Below are 26,691 nucleotides of genomic sequence, written 5' to 3' on the forward strand. Positions count from 1 at the left end.
ATTCATTCATACGTTCATTTCCGTAACGAATCAAGTCAACCCTCTGCCAGGGCATCGTCAGATAAGAACTCCCACCACGATGCCCAAACCGGGGCCCCTCACCGATCAATGACTGACGCTATAGGAAACGCCTCCTGAGGCGAACCAGGCTTGCGCAAGACGCCTCACTCTCCGTCCTCCCTCAAATCGGACCGCCCCGACGCTTCACCGCGCGCCTGCGCAGCCAGCCGTTGGCCTCCCTTCCCGGCCTCATCTGTTGGAAGGCTCATGCGCAGAGCGGCGGCGGGGAGGGGGGGAGTGGCCCACCCAGAGCCGGCGAGCCCGCCTGTCTGAGCGCAAAGCGCGTGTCGTAGAGCGCGCGGGCGGCTAGTGCGCAGGCGCCGCGGCCGCCCCTCCCCTGCCCGCCCGTCCGCCCGCCCGCCCGCCCGCCGTGTGTGGTGGCGGCCGTGCGCCTTTGCCAGCAGCGAGCGAGAAGATGGCGGCGGCGCCCGCCGCGTGAGGCGCTGAGGGAGACGGCTGAGCCTCGCCGCCGCAGCCGCCTTCTCCCTCAGCGAGGGGCCGGGGCGCCATGGCGGTCCACGGCGCTCAGGTAAAACCGCCGAGAGGCCCTCCCGACGGGGCGGGAACACGCTGCTGGGCCGGGCCTGACTCGCGCCTGCAGCCTCGCGGAGCCTTTCAAAGGCCCGGTGACGCTCTTGGGCGGGGGAAAGGGTCGGGGCTGATGGGCTCTGCGGTGCTGGGCCGAGGAGCGGTCAGAAGCGGGCCTCCCCTTCCCCCACGGAGCCCTCCCGTGGGGCGGCCGTTGGCTGCAGGGCCAGGGCGAGGCGGGCCCGCTGGCCGCATGGCGGTCAATGGAGGAGAGGGACGGCGGGCGAAGGCCCCACGGGAGGCTCAGCCGCCCGGCCTCGTGGAGGGGCTTTCCCTGCAAGGCTCCAGCCGGGCGGCCTGGCTCGGCTCTCCACCGCTTCCCATCTCTTTCGCCCGGGGCGTTTGGGGCAGGGCCAGGGGCGTCTTCCTTCCAGGACTGGGCGCGGGTTGAGGCTTCGGGACGCGGCACCCGAGGTGGGTGGGGGGAGATTTCCCTCGCCGGGGAATGGGTGGGCTGCCCTTTGTCTTGAGTGGGGAGTGGGAGGAAAAGGAGGCCCCGTTCTCCTTGGTTGGGCGGCGTTGAGTTGAAAGTCCAGGTAAGGGGGAGGATTGGGTTGGAGTTGGGGGAGGTAGGTGTTTTGTGTGTGTGGGTACGTACATATATACACAGGCCCATACACACAATTCAGTATTCACCTATACACATGCATATGTATGTCTGGGTGTGTAATACACGCACTAATCCAATACCTAAGCATACACATGCATACATACAGACATGTATTATATGTATGCATATACACAACCACACTCAACTGTAATCCAGTATTTGCTTATATACACGCATACATGCATACATACATGCGTTATTTTATGTATGCACAACCACACTCAACTCTAATCCAATACTTGCCTAAATGCACACGTACATGCATAATGTATGTCTATACACACAATCACACACTAATCCAGTACTTGCCTATATGCACATATATATGCGTATATATGAGGAAAGGATGAGGAATAGCTTTGGTTTTCGGAGAAGAGCTGGTAATAAAGTTATGGATTTTTGTAGCAGCGGATTAAGGGCAAAGAGGAGAACAATAACTTTTGGGTATGAATAGAGATAAGACAGATTTTTGGCATCTTCCCTTTTTATTGAGCAGAACTTTTTAGTTCTGCTTGGGAAAACTAAACATTGGGAGAAGGAGGCTTCCTTCATTCTCTGGCTTTTAGATACTTGTTTTCTCTGCTCACAGTTGTAGGTTTTCAAACATGCTGTTAGGAATGCAGCCAGAAAAGTTTCTGGAATGCTGTATTTTAAAGTGATCATATGCTGTTTAGGTAGTGAAGAGGGGATTTACATCTTTGACTTGGGTGTCATGAAACCTCCTCATTTCCTTTTGGTTTTTACATGGCATTTTTACTTGAAGGATGAAATGTAAAGCATACTCCAAAAAGCAACTTGGTTACATTCCTATTTATAATAGTCAGGAAATACATAGTTGTAATGAATTCTGTCTTCTCAGTTTAGCAAACAGAGTTTTTATATTTATTTGTATGTGCATATTTAAGCAATACATTATAGAATATTAGCTGGCCATTTCACTTTGGACTAAAACTTTCAGTAACTTTGTTACTTTGTTGATGTCATCAAAGTTTTTTTTTTTTAAATAAAGCGCTACATCAATGTACTGTATTTAAAAACCAGAAAGGAGTGCAGATACTTTGAAGTTATATTCTCATGGTTTCTGCTTGATTTATTATTTATTATTTCAACATAGGTTGCATACTTTGTCTTTAGGTTTTGTTCCTTCAGTAGCTAACCAGTTTTTGCATAAGAAGCCAAAGTTGAATGACTTCTTGAAAGGCAATCTGTCTGACTCTTGGACACATGCAATTACACATAGCTCTTGCCGATCTATATAGATACTGCATTTTCTTGGTGTCACTTGCTGAATTGATCTAATTAGTTGATGTCTATATTTGTATACACAAATCCCATATATCCTGTACTTAAATTTCCTTTTTGGTGTTGTAATTGAAATAGCAATAAAGCCCGAACTTCATATATTGCTTCTATGTGGCCAGGAATCTGTGCTTATATCTACCATGTGTTGTTCTGGATTGTAAATGAGGCAATAATAAATTTTGACATACCATTTGCAGGAGCTTCGAATGGTTTGCTTCTCTAATCTTTAAGCCAAAAGGAAGACAATACTACACCATTGATTAGATCCTCATTCAGTTAAATATGTTTCAGTAGCGATTGTAAGTTTCATCATGAAACTCAGGCGATCTTCTACTTGTGCTATTGTTGTGAGTAAGAGAAAGTATTGTTAACTTTCCTATTTTCAGTGTAAATGAATCTTTAAAAAGAATAGAAAAAAGGTATATTGAAAGGTGTTTTTTTTTTAATGGACTTCTTTAAAATTAAGGTGCATTTAACTTGTCCAGTGGAAGATTTCCAGGTTGTGAGCTTTTAAATCAAAATAATCGTAAAAGTGGTTTTTCAATACCAACCCAATTTTGTGCATTGGTTAAAGTGTTAGATTTTAATAGGAGAAGGCAAAGTTCATAGTACTTTTCAGTAATAAAGTTCACTATATAGCCTTGGAAAACACAGTCTGGTCCATTTCATAGGGTTACAGTTTTAGGTGTCATTACGATTTTTAACTTCTGGTTCTAATATATGGAAGTAGTTTGGGGAAAAAATGGTCATATTTTAGCATTTAAGGAATAACCAATGAAACTGTGTGATTTTTTTTTTGCTTTTTGAAAGTTTAAAGGCATTACTATTATACTAGAAAGTGAAAAAAATGCTTAGTTTGCATGAATATATGGATAGTTGCAACATTTTCTTTAAGAAGCAAGGATACCACTTACTCTAGTATAAGAAAATATTAAGAGCAAGACATTCTCCAGAACTTTTCTTTTTTAACTTTTAGTTGTTCTTGTCAGTAATAGTGAGGGTGGAGTTTTAAATCTGAAAATGAGCAGTTTGTAAATTACTGTTTACTATATTTTATTATGAAAATTAGCTTTTAATAGGTGCTGCATTATTTGTAGTAACGCTTGTGATGCCTTTCCTGTCCTAGTTATTTGATTATGTGTACTGGACTACAAGCATATTTTCAAATGCTGTTGGAATATGATCAGATACCTGCCTTAAAATCACTTAAACCCATGGCATGAATATTTGTGCATATGCATATATATATTATATGTATACATTTTATTCAAGTGAGAAAAATTAAGTATGCTAAAATTAACTTCAATTCCTATACTATTTTAACTAAATTATATCTGTAGGGTTCTCTCATTTTGCTATTATAAATCTCTAACAGTCTGGATTTTAAAATTTCTGCACATTAAGATATGCCTGAACTTGAAGCTTCTGGCAGTTCTCTTGTATTACATGTTAACCTTCTTATTCCACCTTGATAATAATTAAATAGCACATCAAGTTTTTTTAAAAAAATAGAATTATTAAACAAGATTGAGAATCAGTTTGATGTAGTGATTAAGGCATTAGAAAAGAATCTTGGAGGCTGTGAGTTCCAGTCCTGTCTTAGATATGAATCCAACTGGGATAGCCACTGTCTCTCAAACCTAGGAAATAGGCAATGACAAATGACTTGCGAAACCCTACCAAGAAAACTGCATGAACTTGTCCTAGTAGTCTCTAAAAGTCAAGACTTAGTTGAAGGCACGCAAAAAATAGTAATAACATAATTATTTTAATAAAAACAAAGTACTAAACTGTTTTAATGAAAATATTCTTATTACAATCTGTGCTATCTGCAGTCCAGTCATGGTTTTTTTTGCAGGCTGTTTATATAGAATGTCTAGAATATAATTTGCTTGGAATTTACTTTCTTGAAATTGGAATTGTGGTGAGTTAAATGTTTTTGCAATATGTTTTTTTATGTAGATCTCAATCTACAGAGAAACATTTTGATTTAGAATGCAACCATAAAAAAAGGTTGTTTCTCATGTAATGTTCGGCCAAAATTCTTTCCGCCCCGGGCTTCGTTCTGTGACAGTCTCGCTGTACATTTTAAAAAATGGCTGAGCTCTCACAAAATGCTGCAGCTTTGCAAGATTTCAAATGTGATTTCTGCAATTTGGGATAGAGTCAGTATATCTTTTTTGGAAATAAGCAGTTACTCCGGTATGTCTAGGCAATGTTGTCAACCTCAGTGCTAAGCTGTACTGTACTATAGGCTTACGATGACAGAAACCCATGTACAGATAGGCCTTGACTAACAGCAGTACATTTAGTGACCATTCAAAGTTGCAATAGCACTGGAAAAAGTGACTTAGGGCCATCTTTCACACTTATGACCCTTGTAGCATCCCCATGGTTCATGTGATTTACATTTGGATGCCTGACAACTGACTCTCATTTATGATGGTCTCAGTGTCCCGGGGTCACATGGTCCCTTTTTGCGACCTTCTGACAAGCAAAACCAATGGGAAAACCAGATTCACTTAACAGCTGTACTGATTTAAGAACTGCAGTGATTCACTTAAATGTGGCGAGAAAGGACATAAAATGGGGTAAAACTCATTTAACAAATTTCTCACTTAGAAACGATAAATTTTGGTCTCAATTGTCGTAAATCGAGGACTACCTGTAGTATGTCAAGGTATGGTGCATGTCTCAAATCACCATGGCTGGTTTAACAAGCCATGACTAAACATTCTGACTTAAGCATCATGTAAAAATAAAAACTATGTGGAATCATGTTGGCTTTCTATGATTCCTCTAGATAAGTTTGACGATTTTCCCTGGTTCCAGCCTTACTTTAGAATTAGCATTATCAAATACGCATTAATGGAACATGCTTCCTGCAAAATTATCTGTTGTGAGCTTCTATAGCTAATCCATACATCTAAGTTTCAGCTTACTATAATACTACTTTTTGCTTATTGTTGTCAGGGTTTTCTTTTTCTTTTTACAGATCGTTGCATTTAGAACTTTCTGGCTCTGAGCCACTGGATTATAATCATTTGTCATTTTAATGCTGTTTCAGCAAAGTAGAGGGTCAGTTTGAAAGACCTGGATTGCTGGACATGCAGTTTTTTCCTGTCCAGTTGAAATAGTTGATATATGGCTGTATATAATGTTTTATATATGACCGTTTAGTGTAGCGCTCAGCATTTAAAAAGCAGCGATGTTTCACGGCACGAGAAATTTTCTCAGTTTTCAAACACTTCTGTAATTAGAACCAGAATGTTTTCATTTCCTTTTGCATAATTTGTATTCCTCAAAAGAAAAACTTTCTGTAATTTTGTGTCAGTTGTGGAACTGGTTAGCTGCGCAAGAGACTAAAACAAAAATTCTTTCAACATTGTTTAAATCATAAATGCAACAGTTAAGGCACCCTTTGACAAGTACCATTGTTCTCAGTTTCAACAGCATGTGGCGATGGGAATTTGTTCTAAATATTTAATGTACAACTAGCAGTAAAAGTGCTTTCCTCTGACAGTGTCATCTCCCCATTCCCCATTATGGATGGGTGGACTAATGTAATTAAAGTCATTGTATTCCTTTCTCTGAAGCAGTTTATTTAGGCCTTGGAAAGAGATTTTCTCATTCCACCTTGTACTTAATAAATTGTGATGTGTGTTTGTGCAAGGTGAAGGCAGAGAGGTTGTTAAATGTACATCAGGTACTCCTGTTTCATTGGTGAGTTGATAAGAGGCTTTAATTGCTTGTTATCTGATTAAGTTGAAGATGGCCTGGACTGATCAAGGGGGGGAATGATTGGAGAAACTGAATAACATGTGACAGTATCAATTGTCAGAATCCAAATCCATTGTCTACATCATAAAGGGTGACCATTGGGTTAAACCAAAAGTTTCAATGAATGCCAGTTTCAAAATAATTGGGTCTCGGCTTTTGCCTTAGTGTAGTTTGATACATGACACCCAATTTTAAATGGGTTATTTTGGCTGGAGATTATTTTAGCTCAGAAGTATTTTGTAGGATGTCTTTTATTATTCCCCAGAAAACACTAAACATGCAGTACTGTCCTTAGGCAACTGTCAGATAAAATAGGCCACAAATATTTAGACTTCTTGTTTAACAGCCGACACCAACCCTCCCATCATTCGTTGCCACTTCTCCAGCAGGATTTGCAGGTTTTGGAAGACATTAGTGCAATCTTGTAGATACTATCTGCCTGGAGTACAGTTTCATTCAAGAACTAAATTCCTCCCACTCCTTGTCTTTGTCTTTCCATCCTCCGACCATCCTGTTTGGATTGTCATTGCTGGAACAAAAGGCTTTAAAAAAAAAAAGTTCTTATAGGATGGATGCACTCAGGTAGTGATTCAAGTAGCTTCCTAGATGACTTATTTGAAGAGCCGGATAGGAGAATGTCAGTGGATTTTCCCCTTTTCCACAGGCAAAACCTTTTGTTGTAATTGGAAGGTATGAATTACACGTAGTTGCAAAATGTGAGTCATACTACAGCATTACAGTTTTCCAAAGCCAGAACAAAAGTTTAGTATATTTTCATGATTGCTGCCTGTCCAGCAGAGATGTGTATAAAAACTTACTGGGAGACATAGCAAAGGACATAAATTAGTTTATTACAATAAGTTAACACTGATGTAAGTAGCTGACATAGGCTGGAATGAAGGAATGGTAAATAGGATCGTTCAGAAAAGTCGTCTATTGTAGTAGTGTATTGAAAGTAAAACTCATGCTGTAAACTCTCCAGATAACGTCTAAGCACCACAGAAAAGGGATTCTTTTTCAGTCCTGGAATTACTATACAGTAATAGAGGTGGCATGTAGAGTGGTGCAGTCAATTTGTCATGTCAGGATTTTACTACATTCTGCTGCGCACGTAAAATAGACAGAGAAGAAGGCACGGGATGTTAACATAATAGTGTGTAGCTTTATAAGGTAACACTTTCAGTATATCTGACATTACAACAGGTATTCCTTGCTTAACAACCACTTAGTGATTATTCAGTTATGTTAGCACAAAAAATGACTTATGATTGGTTCTTGCGTGACTGTTGCAGCATCCCTGTAATCAAATAATCATAATTCGAGTGTTTGGCAACCATTTGCACATTTTATGACAGTTGCAGCATCCTGCAGTTACGTGATCCCGGTCTGTGACTTTCCCTGTCAGCTTCTGACAAGCAAAGTCAGTGGGGAAGCTAGCAGGAGATTGTAAATCATGTTTACCTGATGGTCATTTGCTTAATGACTGGCAGGAAAGGTAGCAAAATCAGTGCAGTCACATGATACCTCACTTAATGATCACACTGCCCGATCCCTATTGTGGTGGAGGGCTACCTGCACAGGCTATTTAAATGAAGTTTGCCGAGCTATTTCTCCATGTTTTCATGACCTTGTTGTGGGTTTTGTGTGATGTCTTTGTGATTGAATAACAAGGAGCCCATTCTCAAGCAGCTCAGCAAAAGATAAATGATTTGAACTGTTGGAAAGATGGGTTTCCTGCTTTGTCTCGTTGTGAAGGAATAATTGTGCAAGGATGAATGTTACACCATAAATATAAAATAAGATGATTGTGTGGGGGAGAGAGATAATCAGTTTGTTTTTTGAGGCATCACTCAAGCAAAGTGGTAAATTAAACATTTAAGCCTTTAAGAGGAATGTGTATATATAGGAATAAGTTGTTAAAACAGCATTTTAAATGTTGGTTGTGTTGCATAACTTCATCTAACGCATACATTTCAGGTTACAGTTCAGCAAGTTGTTCTAGTTGCTGTAATTTGAAATGTTGCCAGAGTATAGTATCACTTGAAATTAGTTTGATTAGCGCCGTTGAAAATTCATTGAAATATGAGAGTGACTTTCGGCATGCTTAAGTTGTCAGATTGCTTTGAGTTGTTGCGTAGCTGATGCCTACCAGCTGCTTAGATAGTCCTTAATGGATTAACAAATGCTTTAAGTAGATTTCCAGACCAGTTTTACTTTAGCAGAGGTAATCCTCGACTTGCGTCCCCAGTTAGGACCAGAATTTTAGTCATTAAGTGATGCAGTTGTAAATTGGCACACCACGTGGCTGCATTACATAGGGACAACAGTCCCTATTACTGTCATTAAGCAAATTTTACCAGCCATTAGCTGAGGACCCATCTCAAGCTGAACTATTCCAGATTTGGTCCCTCTCAGCCCTGAGCCTCAATTACATAAGGGGCTGTCTCCAATTCCCCCTATCCTCACTGCCTATCTCCCCCCCACACACACCCCATCTCTGCCATTTTGGCTCCCTTGTACACTGCCTTGCAGGACAGCAAGCAGTCCCAGAACCTTGTGGATCTGGGGCTGCTTGGTATGTATGCCCTGGGAAATAGCCCCAGCTAAGCTACCCACTGCCCCAGCTGACTTCAGTACTGGTTTTAAGACTGTAGGTACAGCCCGGTTTTCCAGAATCTAAAATATTACGATTGTAAGTTGAGTTACCTGTTACGATTTTGGACACAGAACTGGGTGGTTTTCAGCTTAAGATCCTCTTAATTTTCTGGTGAAAGAACTTGCTGACGGTAAGGTCATTTTTAACAAAAGACAAGGTTTTAATGGTACCCTGTGCTGAAGAGCCACAGCATGTCAAGAGTCTGTTGAAATTCATAAATTATTTACTTTGTGTTTTATTTTTCAGTATATCTTTGGGGAATTCAGCCCTGATGAATTTAATCAGTTTTTTGTGACTTCCCGTTGCTCCGTTGAGGTAAGAACAAATTTAAAAATTTTAAAAGTGAAAAAAGTTCTAGTTCTTACAAAGAGCAATAACTCCTAAGCACTGCCACTGTAGCTTGCTTCAGTTTAAGTCTTACAAGTTTGTTTTGTCTACTAAACATAATTTTCTTCTGATAAATCAGATTGTAAATTTCTTTTAACAGTCTCAGTAACAAAGCACTGTATGTACTTCAAATAATTCAGGAAAAAAACCCCTATGTTTCCTATTGTATAGAAGAAGGAGCACATAACATTCAAGGGGAAAGAGATGAGGATAGAATGTAACATGGTTGTCTGCTATCTTAACCATGTTTTAGATTTGAAATGCTTTGTATCATTTAATAAACCAATAACTTGCTGGTGTTAAAATAATTTCCCTCTAATTCTTCATTTATTTCTATGCAGCTGCCTCCCTACAATGACACCATTTCATGTGGTCTTAAGTCCACAGGAGAGCTCCATGATGGTAAGAAGCCATTCCTTCTTCACCACTGTTTTCCCAACCCTTTTGAAGTCCAGTGTATTGCAGGTTCGTTACTTGAGTTCAGCTTTGGGGATTTGGATTACTTTCAATCTTAAGCTTACTAACCCAATTACCAGAAATATTCCTATTTTATAGTATGTTTAACTAATAGTTTATCCTGCCTTCTCACTGATCCTTTGAATATTTTTATTTCAAATCGACTAGGTATCTTGAGCCCTTTTTGGTGTCTATGATGATTGTTCCTTATATGGAACTCCCAACTCTTAAAATGACTAGCTGGATTCTTCTTGTTATGAAACCCATCTTTGAAATTGGGAAAAATGGAAGTGGCTTTTTATGTAATTATTGATTGCTGTTGAGAGGGAGAAGGGATATTATTTGAAAGAAAAATATTTAAACTTTTTACCATAGGAAGTAAACAAAAATAATGTTAGATTGTGTTCTTAGTTATATTAGGAGTAATATATTTTGCTTATAGTGAATTTTTCACTGGGCGGAATTCACACAGGAGCAGTCCTGTGCAGTTACTCCAAAGTGCACTCTCCTGCCTCCCCTTTCCCTGTCTCATGCACACACACTGTGTGTGTGTGTGTGTGTGTGTGTGTGTGTGTGTGTGTATCATCCCAGTTAAGATATTTATATTAAATCATTAAGGAAGTAACTGATAATTAACACTAAATTATGCTTACTTTTACTGCGATTTTCTAAAGATCTGATTTGAGCTAATGATTTGCATTCACTCAGCTTTTTTGAAGACATGAAATCTAAGCTTTTCTTTCCTGCCGTATTCATTTTTCCACATCTTCCTTTATTGCTGTGTATTGTAACATGTTTTCCTCTCTCCTAGGAGAGGAATATCAGAGAATTGAATTTGGTGTTAACGAAGTGATAGAGGCAGGTTCATCTGTGCTAAACAACAGCGACTACAGTATTTCAAGTACCCTGAATCCTCAGGCACCGGAATTCATTCTTGGTTGTGCACCGACCCCCAAGACCCCCAGCGATGTCCTTGGTGAAACCAACCACAACTCCATTGACTGCCAGTTCAGTGACGCTTCCCTTGCTTTGGATAATGGTTCTAATGCTGAAAGCGACAGTTTCTCTGGGAGCCTTGGACAGCGGGAACGCAAAAAGAAAAAGAAAAGGCCCCCCGGATATTACAGTTATTTGGAAGATGTGAGCGACGGTGTTCCTGCTGAGGCTTTGATCAATGGGCACGCCAGTTCGCCCAGACTTAATAGCATCAGCATAGACGATGTAGACTTTGCAGGTGATGTGCCAAGGACTTGTAACAGCCCTGACAATTCCGTGGACTTCAGTAGTGAAGCTGTATCGGAGGATTTGGTTTCTAGCGCTCTAGATACTACCAGAACTGCAGGGCAGCCAGAAGTATGCAGTGTTACTAATTTGGAACAGTCTTGCGTCTCCTCTGACCAGGAGAGAGACAGCCCGTTAAGGACAGCTGTCGTGCAGCCTTGTGCTGAAACTACTGAAAATCTTGGCGTTACTAATGGGCAAACACTTGAATGCTCTAGCGAGGGCACAACTACCAATGGGGTGGACTTGCAGACTGCGGAAAACACTGACTCAGACCAAGCTAAGCTGGAGGAGGCCTCCCCTTCGACCGAGGCGGTCACCCCAGTTCCAGGCTCAATGGTGGTTAATCAGCCCGCAAAATCATGGGCAAGTCTGTTTCACAACTCAAAGCCCTCTGTTTCCACGCCTATGGCTTATGTGGAGACTAAGTATGTCCCTCCTGCCGTATCTCCCGTGGTCCCTGAGAAACAGGTTGACGTCAAAGAGGGGCCCGTTCCAGTTTCTGAAGATCCCGTAGCCATAAAGATTGCAGGTATCACTCGCTCAGGGTTGAGCCAAAGATAAGCGAGAGGTTAAAATAGGAGGAAAACTGTGTGGCGAGAGGACACGGTATTGGGTTGAACAAGCAAGTATTTTTTAAAAAACCCCAAAGGTGCTTTTTTTTTCTTCTTCAAAAAGGCAACTGGACTTTTTAAGTTTTTTTCCTGGAAGATATTTTTCCACGAAGCTTCTTCAGTTCTCATGGTAGAATGGTGGGGAATGGAAGAACTGGAATGAAGAAGCTTCATGAATCATCATCTTTTAATGGCCCCATTATCGCTTGCGGGGTGAAGTCTGGGCAACTGAATGTAGCTCGCAGAGTGGTTTAATGGCCTGATGCCCTTCCTGTCGCCAATGTGGAGTTTTGTTCAGTAGATATATTCTCATTGTACCCAGAGGGAGAAATATGTGCCTCTACCTAGGATCAAACTCACAGCCTCCTTTTCGTGAGGGGAGAGCTCCGCCTCCAGGCCACTGCACCATTCCTAAGAAGCTTTGTGAATTGAGAAGCAAAGTATCTTCAGGGGAAAAAACTTAGTCCATTTGCCTTTTGAAAAAAAAGCACTTTTGGGACAGTAGTGACCTAGATGACTGAGAATCTCCATTGGCATACTAAAACACCATTACAGGGTAGTGCTCACTTACTGGTTGTCTCATTTAGCAACCATTCGAAGTTACAGTAGTATAAAAAAATAATAATCCAGATTTGCATCCAGGCCTCACATTTATTTTTGCATTGTCCCACAGTCCCATGATCACCATTCACGTGCTCTACAATCTTTTTACAAGTAGGGATTAGTGGAGAATGCGGAAGTAAAATTGCAAATTGCAGTCGTGTAATGTCTCAACTAATGCAGTGATTTGCTGCCATATGTCCCTTGTGTTCAAATGATTTTCTGTCAAGCAACAGTTTTCTACCCTCAATCGTAGTTCTTAAATGAGGATGGCGTGCAGTTGTTTCTGTGATGCTACATTTGTTAGGTTTTTAGTATTGTCTAAATAAGTACACTATAGGTATAATAACTTCCTTCGAATCCTGATGTCAGACCTTTAAAATTCCCATCCTCTCCACCCACTCTCCTGATTGAAATCTAGCCCCTTTTCTGTTCTGAAGGACTGACCTCTGTTGGACAAATTGGTTGAACAGAACTTGCTCAAATCTCTCTGGCCCCCTTAAGAAAACTGATTGAACCATTTGGTAATGGACAACCATAAAACACTTGAGTTGGAAAATCAAACTAGGTTCCATTTGTGTAAAACCATGCTAAAAGCTTGCCTGACCCAATTAACATATTATGAATGAGTGGTAGTAGATCCTACTGGTCTTTAATTTCCTCTTCCCTTCAGTCAAGGGAGTAAAGGCAATCCGAAGGCATTGGCTTAGCTTTTCCAAATCTGACATTTATTTATTAAAATTATATACCGCTTATTCCACCTAGAGGTGGCATCTTCCAGATCGGACAGAATTGCGGTTCAGAATTCCCAGCCAACCAGTCCACGGACTCGATCCAGTCTTGTTGGGGCAGGGAGAAGACCCAGGCCTCTTGGGAGTAGGAGGGGGGAAAGGGAGGAGGCCCATCTAGTTGGGCAAGGTTTCATGACTTGTGACAGATTTCCACATCCTGGTGGGCGTCAGACTTCGCAAGGACTCACCCACACCCTGAAGCCACCCAGTGCATTTGCTTAATGACATGCATGGTCGCTCAAGGACTCCAACGGGCTGTAGTTGTTGAGCAAGGCAGTCCTGTAGGAATCTTGCTTTAACAGCCATGACTTAGCCAAAATTCCAGGTAGAATTGTGATGGTCAGTCAAGGCTACCTGTAGTTTCCAAGTCTTCATAAAGTAAGATTGGTAACCAAAGTACAATAAAACAATTCTATCACCCTGGACAATCTACTTGAACAAGTTAACCGTGCCCGGTGCAGAAAACGATAGAATCTGAACCATAAAGTATGGATTTGCCAGTGTTAACTGAATTGCCTAACATGTATTTGTCCTAAGCTTGATTTCCATTTCATACTGGGAAAAATAAAATCATCTCTGCTTCAGATCCATAAAAATAATAGTACTTAATCATATTTTGTTCTTAGGCTGATTTTCTTTATTTTGAGTAGAACATCCAAAAGTAAATTCATACAACGTCGGTGATGGCACAGTTGTCTGCAACATATTCTCCTGTTTTAAATTTAACTGTTTGCCCATTTGGCCAATTTTAATTGCATATTCTTTATATAGTAAGAACCTAGCAGTGATATACTAATTGGATAATCCAAAAAAATATAGAATATAGCATTTTAAAAATAATACCGTTAGGTTTGTTTCCTGCTAGTCTCCAGGGATTATGTGTATAATGAAAATTACTTGCATATAGTAAGTCTTGATTTTGTTAAATATGTATTATTGGGACTCTTAACTGCTAGCGCTGGTTAGAGAGGCTTTGAGGTCAGTAAGGATCTGATTCTTCGAATTTTAAGGAAGCTTGCTTAGACTTCCTTAATTTCTAGTGTAGCTTCACTCAAGCATTTCAGAACAAGACTGAATATTGGATCAGATCAATACAGTTGTGATACAGTCTGGTCTTCAACTCTCCTTGAATTTGCTTAATGGTTATTATTGTATTAGCTGGGAAATAATGTTTTTCATATTTCTGAACAAGTATGTAATTAGAAAGAAATACATATCTAATCCTTTTCTTCCAAGCACCCTTAAATCAGTTCTAATGGGAATATTTAGAATAAACATGATAAATGATAAAACAGTTATGCTTGCATGTTCTGATGAGCAGCTTCAGGTGAAGTTTCATGTTATATGGGTGATACCGTTTCCCTTATTTGTAATTCCATACCAGTGAATTTTGTGATGAAGCAGTGCCTTAGTAGGCAAAAAAACCCCACTGTGATAAATTGCTTTTTTTGACCACAAGGGGATGCTGAAATTCTGTTTTTCATTTTCCCCACTTGATTTGTGATAGCTTCGAGCTGTGTTTAGTAGGCAGGCTTCTATTGATGCCTTTGAATTTGTTTTTCGTCTGACAGAATTACTGGAAAATGTAAAGCTAATACATAAACCAGTATCCTTGCAACCACGAGGGCTGATCAATAAAGGAAACTGGTGTTATATCAATGCTGTATCCTTACCTTGAAAATATGTCAATCACATTTGTTAATACTTTGTGTTTCTGAAGTACTAAGGATGAATGGATTTTATTACAAGTAGGCATTAGCCAGTAGCTGTTATAATATCTGTTCAGTGGGTCTCTTGCACTATAAAAATAATGTGTATTTTATTCCAAAGGCTGTCCAATGTTTGCGTAAAATGCATCTAGCTATTTGTTTTTATGGCTCCTTAATGCAATTCTCTAGACACTGCAGGCTTTGGTAGCTTGCCCTCCTATGTATCATCTGATGAAGTCCATTCCGATGTTTTCTAAAACACAGAGGCCATGTACTTCCACGCCAATGATAGACAGCTTGTACGTATATCCCATCGGTTGTTGTTGGAGGGTTATAAATTGATATCTTTTTAAAAAACTGGAACGTTTTAAAGTTGGAAGCAGGTACTTAATGGTTACCACAATCATTGTGATCTTCACATGCAGCTGTAAAAAGTCTCATCTTATTCGTCTTTTTCCTTTTTGTGATTTTGCAATATTCTAATTTTGATGGGAGAAGAAAGAAACAGTATGTTCCCATAATAATGTTGCCCAACTATCATGGGGAAATATAAAATACTGGCCATATTCTGGGAAAGAAAATATAAGGCTTTTAATTTCCTTGCCTGAGGAAAAGGTATAAAATACATACAGAATGGCATTCGGAATTGAGATTTTAATGAAGCAGGCAGACACCGAATGTTATAAGAATATTTGATCCTTACCTTTTTCACACATCGTTGGATTGTTATACAGGTGTCTCTATAGAAAGAGTCGGACTTACTGTTTCTGACATCAGGTTTCTTTTCTGTTTAGTGTCCGCCTAATGAACGAGTTTACAAACATGCCAGTCCCTCCTAAGGCAAAACAAGGTAGGTAATAAAATACCAGCTTCTATCTAACTTATTATAAAAAGGGAAGGAGGGAATCTTTGGAGAATGTAACCATTGATCTGAACTAGCTTGCACCAAGAAAGGTGCCTTGGATAACACAAGAGCAGCACAAATCCAGTCTTATTTGCAAAGAAAGTATGAAAAACTGTTTCTTCCGTATTTTTAATATTCTTTGTATACATTGCAAAACTGAGTGGAAGTTAGCCTGTTGAACGTGCTGTGTGTTACATTCTTATATCGGTTGTTCTGCTGAATTGATAGTCTTCTGCCTTTCTGCTAAAAAAGGCAGCTGTCAATGAAAATATGGATTAAGAAACTGTGATTCCAGCAAAACTAACAAAATCAATATTTTAAATATTGATATTTGTAGTTCCATAATGATCTGTTTCATATTTTCTACCCAGCTCTTTGGTATAGGCATTACCAACATGAAAGTTTTGTAGAATGCCGCTATAATATGGTAGCAATAATATTCAAAGAAGTTAGCCTTCCTTGTTTTTCACAGATTCATAATTGTTCTCCTCTTGATGTTTATGACTTTAGGTAACCATCAAGACTTTAGGTAACACACCACAGTACTCGTTTAGTAAAGCGTTTAATAACAATGGATTGACAGGAGATGTATCGGTATGTTTGTGTCATCTTATACTCAAGCAGCTGAAAGTTAAAAACTTTCCCTAATCTTTGATTGCAGCTTTAAGTGATAAAATTGCACGAGACATCAGACCTGGAGCTGCCTTTGAACCCACGTACATTTATAGATTGTTGACCGTTATCAAGTCCAGCCTGTCAGAAAAGGTGAGGATTCCCCACGTAAGTAATGCTACAGGACCAGAATTTGAATTGTGTTTTAATGTGTCTTGTTTTATTATCCACCTGTGTCTAGAATATCCAGGTAGTATCAGACTGAAAGAAACGGTTACAGGAATAATGTTTTAGTTGCTGATAAGATTCAGAACACATCAGCCCTAATCAGTATTGTGTCAAAAACAAGGTACTACTTTGTCTGCCAATTTTAGGAAACAGTGATTTAATTTCAACCTTTGTGAATTTAGAATGAAGAGGGTTGATTAACATAAGTTGAAAGATTGACTGCTTTATTAATGTTTACTCAAATCAATGACTGACAATGCGCATGTTTCACCTCATCTCTTAATGACCCCATAATCCCTTGCGTGGTGGAGTCTGGGCAACTGAATGGAGCTCGCAGAGTGTTGTAATGGCCCGATGCTCTTTCTAGAGTTTTTGTACAGCAGATACATTCTCAGTGTGTTTTCTCGAGAGAGAAATATCTGCCTCTACCAAGGATTGAACTCACAGCCTCCTGATTGCGAGGCGAGAGCTCCACCTCTAGGCCATCGCACCGCTCTACGATGTGCATGTTTCTTGCCCACAATTTCTAGATATTTCAGAAAAATAAGTTCTCTTTATTGGTTTTTTTTCCGCTTCTTTTATTTTAAACTTGTTTGTGTTTATTGTTACATTTTCTCATTTATTTCTGTGACTATAAATAAAATTTGAAACTATGTTACTGTCAGAAAAAAAAAAACTATTTTAGAATTAAACTGTAGGAGGGAGAGTCCATAAACTGATAAATAAAGATTCTATACTGGAGTTCCTTTGAAATGCAGTCATGGAAGGGAAGAAGTGGGTTATGTATTGCAATGTTTATTACTGTCAAGATTTGAAGAGGTCTATATATAGTTACACATCCAAAGCTTCAACAATTGGTACACAGAAACAATAGCCCCAAATGCTATACAGGTGGTCCTTGACTTACGACCACAATTGAGCCCAACAGTTCTGTTGCTAAGTGAGGTATTTGTTAAATGAATTTTTACCCCATTTTATGAACTTGGTTGCACACTTGTTAAGTGAATCACTGCAGTTAAATTAGCAACACAGTTGCTTCCCCATAGACTTTGCTTGTCAGCAGGTCGCAAAAGGGGATCACGTGACCCTTTTTGACTGCAACCGTCATAAGTATGAACCACTTGCCAAGCATCTGAATTTTGGTCACATGATTATGGGGATGCAAAACAGTCATAAATGTGAGGTCACTTTTTTCAGTGCCATTGTAACATTTGAACCATCTGTAAAAAGAAATCTTGTGAGTCAAGGACTACCTGTAATTTCCCTGTAATGGAAGCCTTATCATATTAAAATTTAGGATCCAGTGATGGAATGGATCCTAAATTTGTTCAGTTTATTACCGTTAATATAAATATCTGAAAGAGTTTTAATTCTTTGAGGGTCCAAGGAGGAAGCAGCATATGGCTTCCAGGTGCTCCCTCTCCTTGGTTTAAACACATATGCATTGAGAGGAGGAAAAGGTTAGGGTTGTCTTAGCAATGTATTCTGGAAGTAGAATGCCAAAAAACCCTGCCAGTTTCAAAAGAGAATTTGGGAGACTGAGCAAGGTGATGTATGGCCTTGCCTTCATTGATGAATTCCTGAGCGAATCTAGGCAGCTGTTGGTGTTGAACAATGAGTGACTGTAAGTAACCTAACACAGAAATCATTTGTGCAGGGTAGACAAGAAGATGCCGAAGAGTACCTAGGATTTATTCTCAATGGCCTACATGAGGAAATGCTGATTCTGAAGAAATTGCTATCTCCGCATAGTGAAAGTACGTTTTCAAATAGCCAATTAGCATGTATGAGTCTTCTTTACATATAACTCTTTTATATCTGCTGCGTAAACCGTGTGTATCGTGAGTCACCACTGTTTTTCTTCCACCATGTAAATCATGGTTAATGTTTTCCGCTTTAGTATGAAGTAATTGCTAAAAACAGGAATTCAGATTGAGTATTGCATCTGCACTGCCCAATCGTAGACAAGGTGGGTTCCTTTCTTTTCGAGCCTCTTTGCAAAATCGTTTTCTGTAATTCCTCATTGCTCCACCTACTTGGCATAAAGTTTTAATGGTAGTTGGTGTAAGAAACTTACCTTTTAAAATAGATTTAAATGATGTCCTTGTCCAGCAGTGTAACCCTATTCAAGATGCGCAGTCTCCAATCACGCTTAGCTCTTTTTCAGCATTCACCTGCTTCCCAAAATACAGCTCAGTCTCTGCTAAAAGAATAATCTTCTCTCTTTTCTGTGGCTTTGGGATGAGGTTGGAGTTATGTGACTGTGTTTTGGTCTCTGTCCCCAGCCATTGATTCAATCTCACCTGTATGACACCCCATCATTTGTCCCTGACGAAATGCAGCCCTTGGATAAAACCATGATTTGTTTAGAGAAAGCCTCGCTTTGTTTTGCACAGAAAGTTTCTGTCATTCCTGCAGCCCGTTTCAAAACAAAAACGATTCGTCCCCTTCATTATGTGCTAAACCTGGGCAGGAATGACCATGTCCCTCTTTGTCCTCTGTAAAAACAGTTTCCAATGGCCCAGAGACACAGCTTGTAAACGAAGAGGACGAGCAGGAAGACCAAGGTGAAGGCAGCGAGGACGAATGGGAACAAGTCGGCCCACGAAACAAATCTTCTGTCACTCGACAGGCAGATTTTGTCCAGACACCAATCACAGACATATTTGGTGGGCACATAAGGTACATAGTATTCTAACCATGTCATTATTATCCCCACTGAACAGAGTTCTGTATTGCTTCCAATATATCAGGGCATGATGTATGTTGACATTTCTGAATTCAGTAGTAAGAACAGCAGTGTGAGACGATTAAAAATGATTGTAAAGGTATGGGGGAAATCTCAGGCAATCAATATGAATTAATTAGGGCATCCATTGGAACCCTGACACAACATGCAAAAAAGGAAAGGCCTCCAGCAAGAAACTCAGAACTGTCTAGGAGGGGAGCATTTTAGGCAGGGGAGCATTCCAGAGTGGTGGGGTACCACTGCAAAGGAGGCCCATCAATTAGAAGTATATAAAAATGAAAAATCAAGTTGAAAGATGAAACGAAATAGAATGAAACGGCATCGTTGCTTCCCCACTGCCATTTACGATAAATGACATTTGAAAAACTAGATTTATGTACTTTCAAAGTGCCTTTTGTACGTTCAAACTGACTAGTTCTTATGGGTAAGCATGGTGTCCTATTTTTACTTCCAAAGCAATTAAGATGAAACGGGGATTCCTGTTTTCTTTTTTTTAAAGAATGTCTTGTCAAATGAGGGAGCCGCAAAGTTCTAATTCCACATATGTGTTGTCTGCTTCTGCCACACCCATCCTACTCACTCTACAAAGTAGGTCACCACAGAAATAGGATCTCTTATAAGGATATTGGAAAGCGTGGTTTTTTTGTGAGGCTAGTGGTGGAGATAGGAATTATTTACTTTTTTAAGAAAAAAACTTAGAAATTGCTGCATTTTTCATGTCTTTCTCAGAAATGATGAATTAGCATCTTTCTCTTCCTAGCATAATTTTTGGCCTCTTTAGATTTCACTCCACCTTCCTAAAACTTGTGGGAAATACTATTTTTCCAATTGGAAGTTATACTCTGGAGGTTCAGATATGTTTGATCTTGTAATACTGAAAAGAGTTTTTCATAGCTAGAATACATTTCAAATAAAAATCCATAGCAGAATTAAAGTTATATTGAACTTCTGTAAGAAAACTCACAACATAGAGTAAAAGTCACAAAACATAAGACTATCTTTACTAAATGCTTAAAAGCAAAATTAAGTTTCCAGATTGACTTCTCCAAGGAGGAAACTCCAGAATCTGTCACGGTCTTTTGCCATCAGCCATAGTTTAGATCACAGTATGAATCAGAGCTAGCTTGGTATGATCTCAGAGGACATGTAGAAACTTGTAGGACTCAAAGTTGATTCCATAGACCTTTGAGGCCCAAACACTCTTCATGCAGAGAGTAGAAAGGAGAAGCAATATTAAGAGTCTTACAGTCTGAATAAGGAACTCCTGCAAGCACCGTAATTACAGCCTCGGTCTACACCAGTTGCAGCTTTTGTACACTTTTCAGGGCAAGTCCACAAATTTTCCATATTTTAAAAGAGAGACATGGAACTAGGTTGGTAGGGGTGACTTTATTTCTTTCTTTTTTTAAGGTTTAGTTCCAGATTGATCACTCACTAAAGCAAAAACAGTGATTCCAGTTTTGTGAAATGGGGGCTAGGCTTTGTTTGTAATATATCAAATTAAAACAAAACATTGAAGTGATTTCCACCTGCTTTACCCACCACAGGCTGTGTAGGTTTTTATTACCCCTTCTGTGTGCTTTGTGAAAACATCTCTTGAAATGCTAATTTAAAACATGAGCCCTCATAAGGGCGAACGCAGTCTAATTTGAAACAGCGACCGTTTCCCTGCTATTCAAGGCGAATGAGCCCTATTCTGCCTGAATAAATAACACGACAGTTCATACGGTGTCACAAAGAGGACACTAATGTAACTGAACAGAGGGAGCAAGTTGCTCCTTAAAAACAGTAGCTGTGCTATTATGAGGGCTTAACATGGACCAAGAAAGAGTTTCTTTTCACCGGGAAATAAAGATGCCACTGTGGGGAAATTTCGGTGGCCGTGTAGAATATCCAAGGGACAAGAGTTTTATTGAATTGGATTACCTTGGTTTCATTCAGAAGTGTCACGTTCGGTATGTAATGCATGAACTTAAGCATGTTCAGCAGGAGGAGACTGAACTCTTTGATAGATTAGGAATCAGAAATAGGTTGAAGATTAGAGATCTCTGAATGTAGATAATTTCTTTTGCTCCTCTTAAAGAAAGGGAGAGGCGGGATAGCAACAGTCTTCAAAGGGTAATCAGCAAATGACAAACTTCCCTTTTTTTTTTCATCCCATTTCCTGTAACAGGCTCATTAAGTCTGACTTCATCTTTCCATAAAACCAGTTGTGATGCTTGTATTACTCAAAGGCTTTGGGGTATCTTCCTTTTAATGTGCATCACACCGTGGTTTTTTAGAAAAATATGAATACGTTTAGTGTAGAAGATGAGCAGGCTGAGCCTGAGGGAGGGGTGAAACACATCATTAGTCACGAATCCCTGCGCGGCCACAAGAGCTCTATGTTCAGCACACCTTGAATTCCTTTCTCTTCTTAACTTCCACTAATCTCCCTTGGCCATTAGTAGTTCAGGTTCTTGTGGAGAGCTTAAGGTTACCACATTTGAACTGCCTGGATCTCCTGATTTGGGTGGTTACCAGTCTTTCCAGGGTTCAGTAATTAAATAGCTTTTCAGAACCCCCCTCAACTCTTCTTCCTCATTTCTTTAGGTCTGTGGTTTACCAGCAGAGTTCGAAAGAATCTGCAACTCTGCAGCCCTTTTTCACTCTGCAGTTGGATATCCAATCCGATAGGATACGTACTGTTCAGGATGCCCTGGAGAGTTTGGTAGCAAGAGAATCTGTCCAGGGCTACACCACGAAAACCAAGCAAGAGGTAGGTTGTTTTCTGGATAGCAAAATATGTGCTCAAGCTGCTTGGAAGTGTACACCGAGAGTCCTCAACGTACGACCCCCAATTGAAGCCAAATTTTCTGTTGCACTAAGCGAGACATTGGCTAAGTGAGTTTCGCTCCTTTTCATTACCTTTCTTGCCACGGTTGTTAAGAAACACGGTTGTTAAGTGAACCTGGTTTCCCCGTGGACTTGGCTTGTCAGACGTGACCACGAGGCTGCTGCAGCAATCGTAAGTGTGAAAAACGGTCATAAGTCCCGCTTTTGTGCACGTGATGCTGAAACCCTTTGCGGCCACCAGCAAATTGAGCGTGCTGCTGTTCTCTTGTATCGGTTAGCCAAATTAACGCACAGTTAATAGAAGTGCTTTTTACGCCTCGTGGTACTTTTCCACTGCAGCAGGTTGGCCTATTAACATAATCATTAAAAAAAAAACCCCAAAGAACGGCCTTAATGCAGGAAGCCCAAGAAACCTTTGCAAACAGTGATGTGCCCCACGCTAGAAAAGAGTTGGCATTTCCACACTGTTTAAGCCTTCAGGAGTTGAGGGAAGAGGCCTCTTGCCCGGAAAAACCAAGAGTGACAATGTGTTGCCTTGCAAAATGATGGTGTGGGCATCTACAGCTGTCTGGATTTGATGCCTGACACTCGTGGGAGGGGGTGGGTGGGAGAACATCTCCCTGGCTGCCTGAGAGGCTTCCTTGTACGGGGAGAAATCCTCCCTCTCCTTTGAATTTACCACCTATGTTTGGCTTGGCCTGGCGCTCGCTTTTGGGGTTTGCAACGTACGTGGTTTTAGTCTTCTCATTTATTTGTAAACTCCCAATGTTTCAATTATGGTTTCTGGAAAAGAGGATATTCGCTTTAAGGTGCTAGTCTAGTCTGATTTATGTGTTAGTGTCCTGTCTGAGATGAGCAGGCAAGTCCCACCATCACTGAAAAAAAAAAAAACCCTCTGAAAATGACCGTGAATGTTATGCCCTTTAAGTTGTGCACTTTGTAGCATTTCTTAACATTTCTGTAGCTGCTCATCTCAGTAAATTACTCTGGGCAGCTTACAGTTCAAAATATATAGTACTATTAAAATTAACATTTTAAAACAATACAAGTATACATGGACTGAGTAAGCTTGTAGTTTCCTGGCTATAAGACAGAAGCCATCTCTTTAAGCTTGACTCAGTGATTAATTGTTAGCCAGAGCCAGGAAGGAAGAGGGACTATATGAAAATTAGGCTAATTGCAAGCTTTAAGTACCATTTCTGGGTAATATTTCTAGAAAACAATTTGCTTTGTCCCGATTTGAAAATTTCTCACCTGAGTTCCAGCATATCTATAAACTTTTTTTGTTTCCTTTTTTGGCAAGTCTTGGATGAAATTTCAAGGGAGCTATTTACTTGTACTTTTTGGAAGAAAGTTATATTTTGCTACTCTGCCTTTCTCCTTTCGGAAAGTTCCTTCTTTTTCTAATTCTATGAAAATGACAAACTGACCTCCCTTGTTTCTTTTGCCATATTTGTACTCCATCCCAATCTTTGAGGACAATATACAGCAACATGAAGATCAAAAAGGCTACAAGCAAAGAGACTATAATCCATCTGTGTAGCAACTGTAGCACTTCAAAGTATCGCTTGCCAGTTGGGTTGATTTTGACAATTGTATTAGTGAAAATGGAAGATTCATTTAAAATTCTGCTTTTTCTCTGCCAGGTAGAGATTAGTCGAAGAGTAACTTTGGAAGAGCTGCCTCCTGTCCTCGTGCTTCACCTCAAACGATTTGTCTACGAAAAAACAGGCGGGTGCCAGAAGCTCATTAAAAATATTGAATATCCTGTTGACCTGGAAATAAGTAAAGGTGAATTTCGTGAACAGAGCAGCTGTTTCGTTTACTACTTTGGTGTAGCTTTTTAACAGTCATCCTTCTCTATCTCCAAATGCTTCTCGTAAAATATTTTCCTTGCAGAAGTTCCACAGTTGTCACGCTTCAGACAATCTTTCTTGGCAGGATAAAAGTCTTGCAACATTTTAATTGTGCCATTTTGACAAGCGTAAATCTTAAGTATTTACCCTCCTTATAAATCGGCTTTAAACTTTACTCACCTTCTAAATTATTAACGTTTGTGTGGATGTGAGAGGGGGATCCTAGCTGAAAGTGAGAGAACACTCTCTCCATGGGCTTCCCAAGTCACTTTTATATTACTAAAGTGTAACTCCTACACAAGCATCACAAATTAGGTGTGCCCAAAACAAAAACATACAATTTGAGACCTGAGACAACCATCCCGTGTGCCAAATTGTTCTGCATTGAAATAAATCCTTCATGTTTTGCCTGTCCAAATTTTGGCTGGAATCAAGCCCTTTTGGAGTTTAATTTTATGTGGTAGAGGCCTCCAACCGTGGCATCTTTATGACTGGTGGATTTCAACTCTCATGCTGGCTGGGGAATTCTGGGAGTTGAAGTCCACAAGTCATAAAGTTGCCAAGGTTGGTGAACCATTACGAGGCGAATGTGTCAAGGTGGGTTTGCTCATTAAATCCCTCCTGTCAAGTTCAAAATAATTAAAATAAAACTTCCTGGAGGAATCCCTGCATTTCTTGGGCCATTACAGCTGAATAGAGGCGCTAACGCCAGCAGGCTGTCAGCTGTCTCCTTGAGACTTTATTGGGTTCCCTCCTGTTCCTTGCTTGATTGCATGTGAAAAAGAAGAGCTAGAAGGGGGGCTTTTTTTGAGTCTCCCAGGGGTGCTAATTCACCACATGGTCTTATCTATTGTTTCAGAGCTTCTGTCGCCAGGAGTGAAAAGTAAAATTTTTAAAGGCCAAAGAACCTACCGGCTCTTTGCAGGTATGTTGTCTTACCTCTTAAGGTCAAGAATTTTGGGGAAAAAATCATTTTGGCTTCTTTCTCTCCTGAATTTAAAGTCGTTAATTGCACAAGCAAAAGTTTAGAATGGTGAGATCCTAATTAGAGCCTGTTCTGTAAATCAAAGAAACTAATTAAATTGTTCTAGGTAACTTTAGCAGTTGGAATTTTGAACATCCGTTGAGAGAGGCTTAACGAAGGATTGCGAGATATAGTTGCTTGGATTATGGTTTGGGAGGGAGGATATTTCTTAAATTCGTAATCATTTCTTAGTTGCACAAATTGGGTGATTGCACAGCTGCTACGGAAAATAGCTATCATATCTCTCAAACACTCCAAGGGGTAGAGAGATAATAAGATCCTCCCCCCAACTCTGTAAAATCACTAAATGTTCAAGAAATCACCCTGATTTTCAGTAATCCTGTAGCAAACCGGCTCTTTTTGCAACTTGTCGGTCCAGTTTTGCCTGCCCATTAACCCATTAACAATTGGTTTGTTTTTTTTTTTGTTTTTAATTTGATTTCTTGGCAGTTGTCTATCATCATGGAAACAGCGCAACTGGTGGACACTATACTACAGATGTCTTTCAGATTGGTCTTAATGGCTGGCTGCGCATAGATGACCAAGCTGTCAAAGTAATTACTCAACACCAGGTGGTAAAACCGTCAGCCGAGCGCACAGCCTACCTCCTGTACTATCGCCGAGTTGACCTGCTTTGAAACCTCCAATCTTCTGCTGTGTTTGCCAGATTATCTGCTTTCTAGAACACCAACTCCCTTCTCCTTCCTCCTTCTCCTTTCTTTTTCAGTGCTCTTCAGAGGCCCCCTCTCTCCTCTTCTTCCCTCTCTTCTCCTCTTCTCTCTCCCCTTTTGCAACTGTTGAATAGAAGGAAGGGGGGAAAAGTTCCCTTCCGGAGGTGTGCAAACACAACCTAGTTGGTGTCGCTTATTGACTTAGCAGAATGAAGTCTTTGGGCTTAAATGATTCGCGTTTTGTGAATCACACGGAGGTTGTGGGGTTTTCTTTGTTTTTTTTTCTTTTCTTTTCCTTTTTTTTTTCTTTTGGCGCTAACGCTAAGTCCTAAGAGATTAAAATGGGATTTGCAATTGATTCCCACTTTCTAAATGCGTAATAGGAACAGCCTTGCACCAGCAACAAAACTTGTAGATTTCTGTGAAAATGTTTTATCTTTACTTAAAAAAAAAAACTTAAAAAAAAAAAAGAAACCTGCCCTTCTACATCCTCTCCCATTAGGGTTGTTTTTTTTTTTTTGATAAATAATAAAAATGAGCCAATGTCTATCAAGGAAAAAAAAGTTTCTCCTTTAAAAAAAAAAAGAAATACTCTAAAAAAATTTACAATATACAGAGTTGCTGGTTTCTGATATGGGAAAAAAATACTCATTTTAATAATTGTGTGATGGAAAACTGCTTAAGTACACATTGCAGATCAAAATACTTGGAGTTAAAGATGTTAGTCTATATAGATGGGTGATTGTAACTTTATTGCTATTAAGAGATTTCAAAACTGCATTTATGCTTCTGTGTCCTGGGATTTTAAAACACACAAAAATGGGCAAAATAATGAAGGTTGATATTTTCTTTTAGTCTGCTTTGTTTAATTTTGCTGTCTGCTCTCCTATAATGTTGAGTTCCTCAGTGTACACAGTGTAGTGATATCTAGGAGTATAAAGTTGTCGCCCATCAATAAAAAAAAAAGTCACAAAGTTG

The 26,691-nt window shown here is 39.8% G+C and overlaps 1 protein-coding gene across 4 annotated transcripts; it reads left to right on the plus strand.

Moving 5' to 3' along the window:
- The first annotated feature begins 456 nt into the window (after window positions 1-456).
- USP10 (ubiquitin specific peptidase 10) lies at window positions 457-26,691 on the plus strand. Of its 4 annotated transcripts, none has more exons than XM_026713941.2 (14): window positions 457-589; window positions 9,243-9,311; window positions 9,725-9,848; window positions 10,651-11,652; window positions 14,697-14,788; window positions 15,024-15,133; window positions 15,629-15,684; window positions 16,400-16,518; window positions 18,236-18,335; window positions 19,089-19,260; window positions 21,920-22,085; window positions 23,809-23,953; window positions 24,878-24,943; window positions 25,493-26,691. In XM_026713941.2, exons 1-14 carry the CDS (start codon window positions 569-571, stop codon window positions 25,678-25,680), a joined length of 2,430 nt encoding a protein of 809 aa, XP_026569726.1. In that variant the 5' UTR covers window positions 457-568; the 3' UTR covers window positions 25,681-26,691. The 4 variants fall into 4 exon arrangements, with proteins under 4 accessions (XP_026569726.1, XP_087796846.1, XP_026569729.1 ...); XM_087940720.1 differs by having other exon boundaries at window positions 16,400-16,503; XM_026713944.2 differs by having other exon boundaries at window positions 9,725-9,785.

The sequence above is a fragment of the Pseudonaja textilis genome, chromosome 11 (genome assembly GCF_049901715.1).
Source record: "Pseudonaja textilis isolate UNSWEBS1 chromosome 11, rPseTex1.2, whole genome shotgun sequence".
In the NCBI taxonomy this organism is placed as follows: domain Eukaryota; kingdom Metazoa; phylum Chordata; class Lepidosauria; order Squamata; family Elapidae; genus Pseudonaja; species Pseudonaja textilis.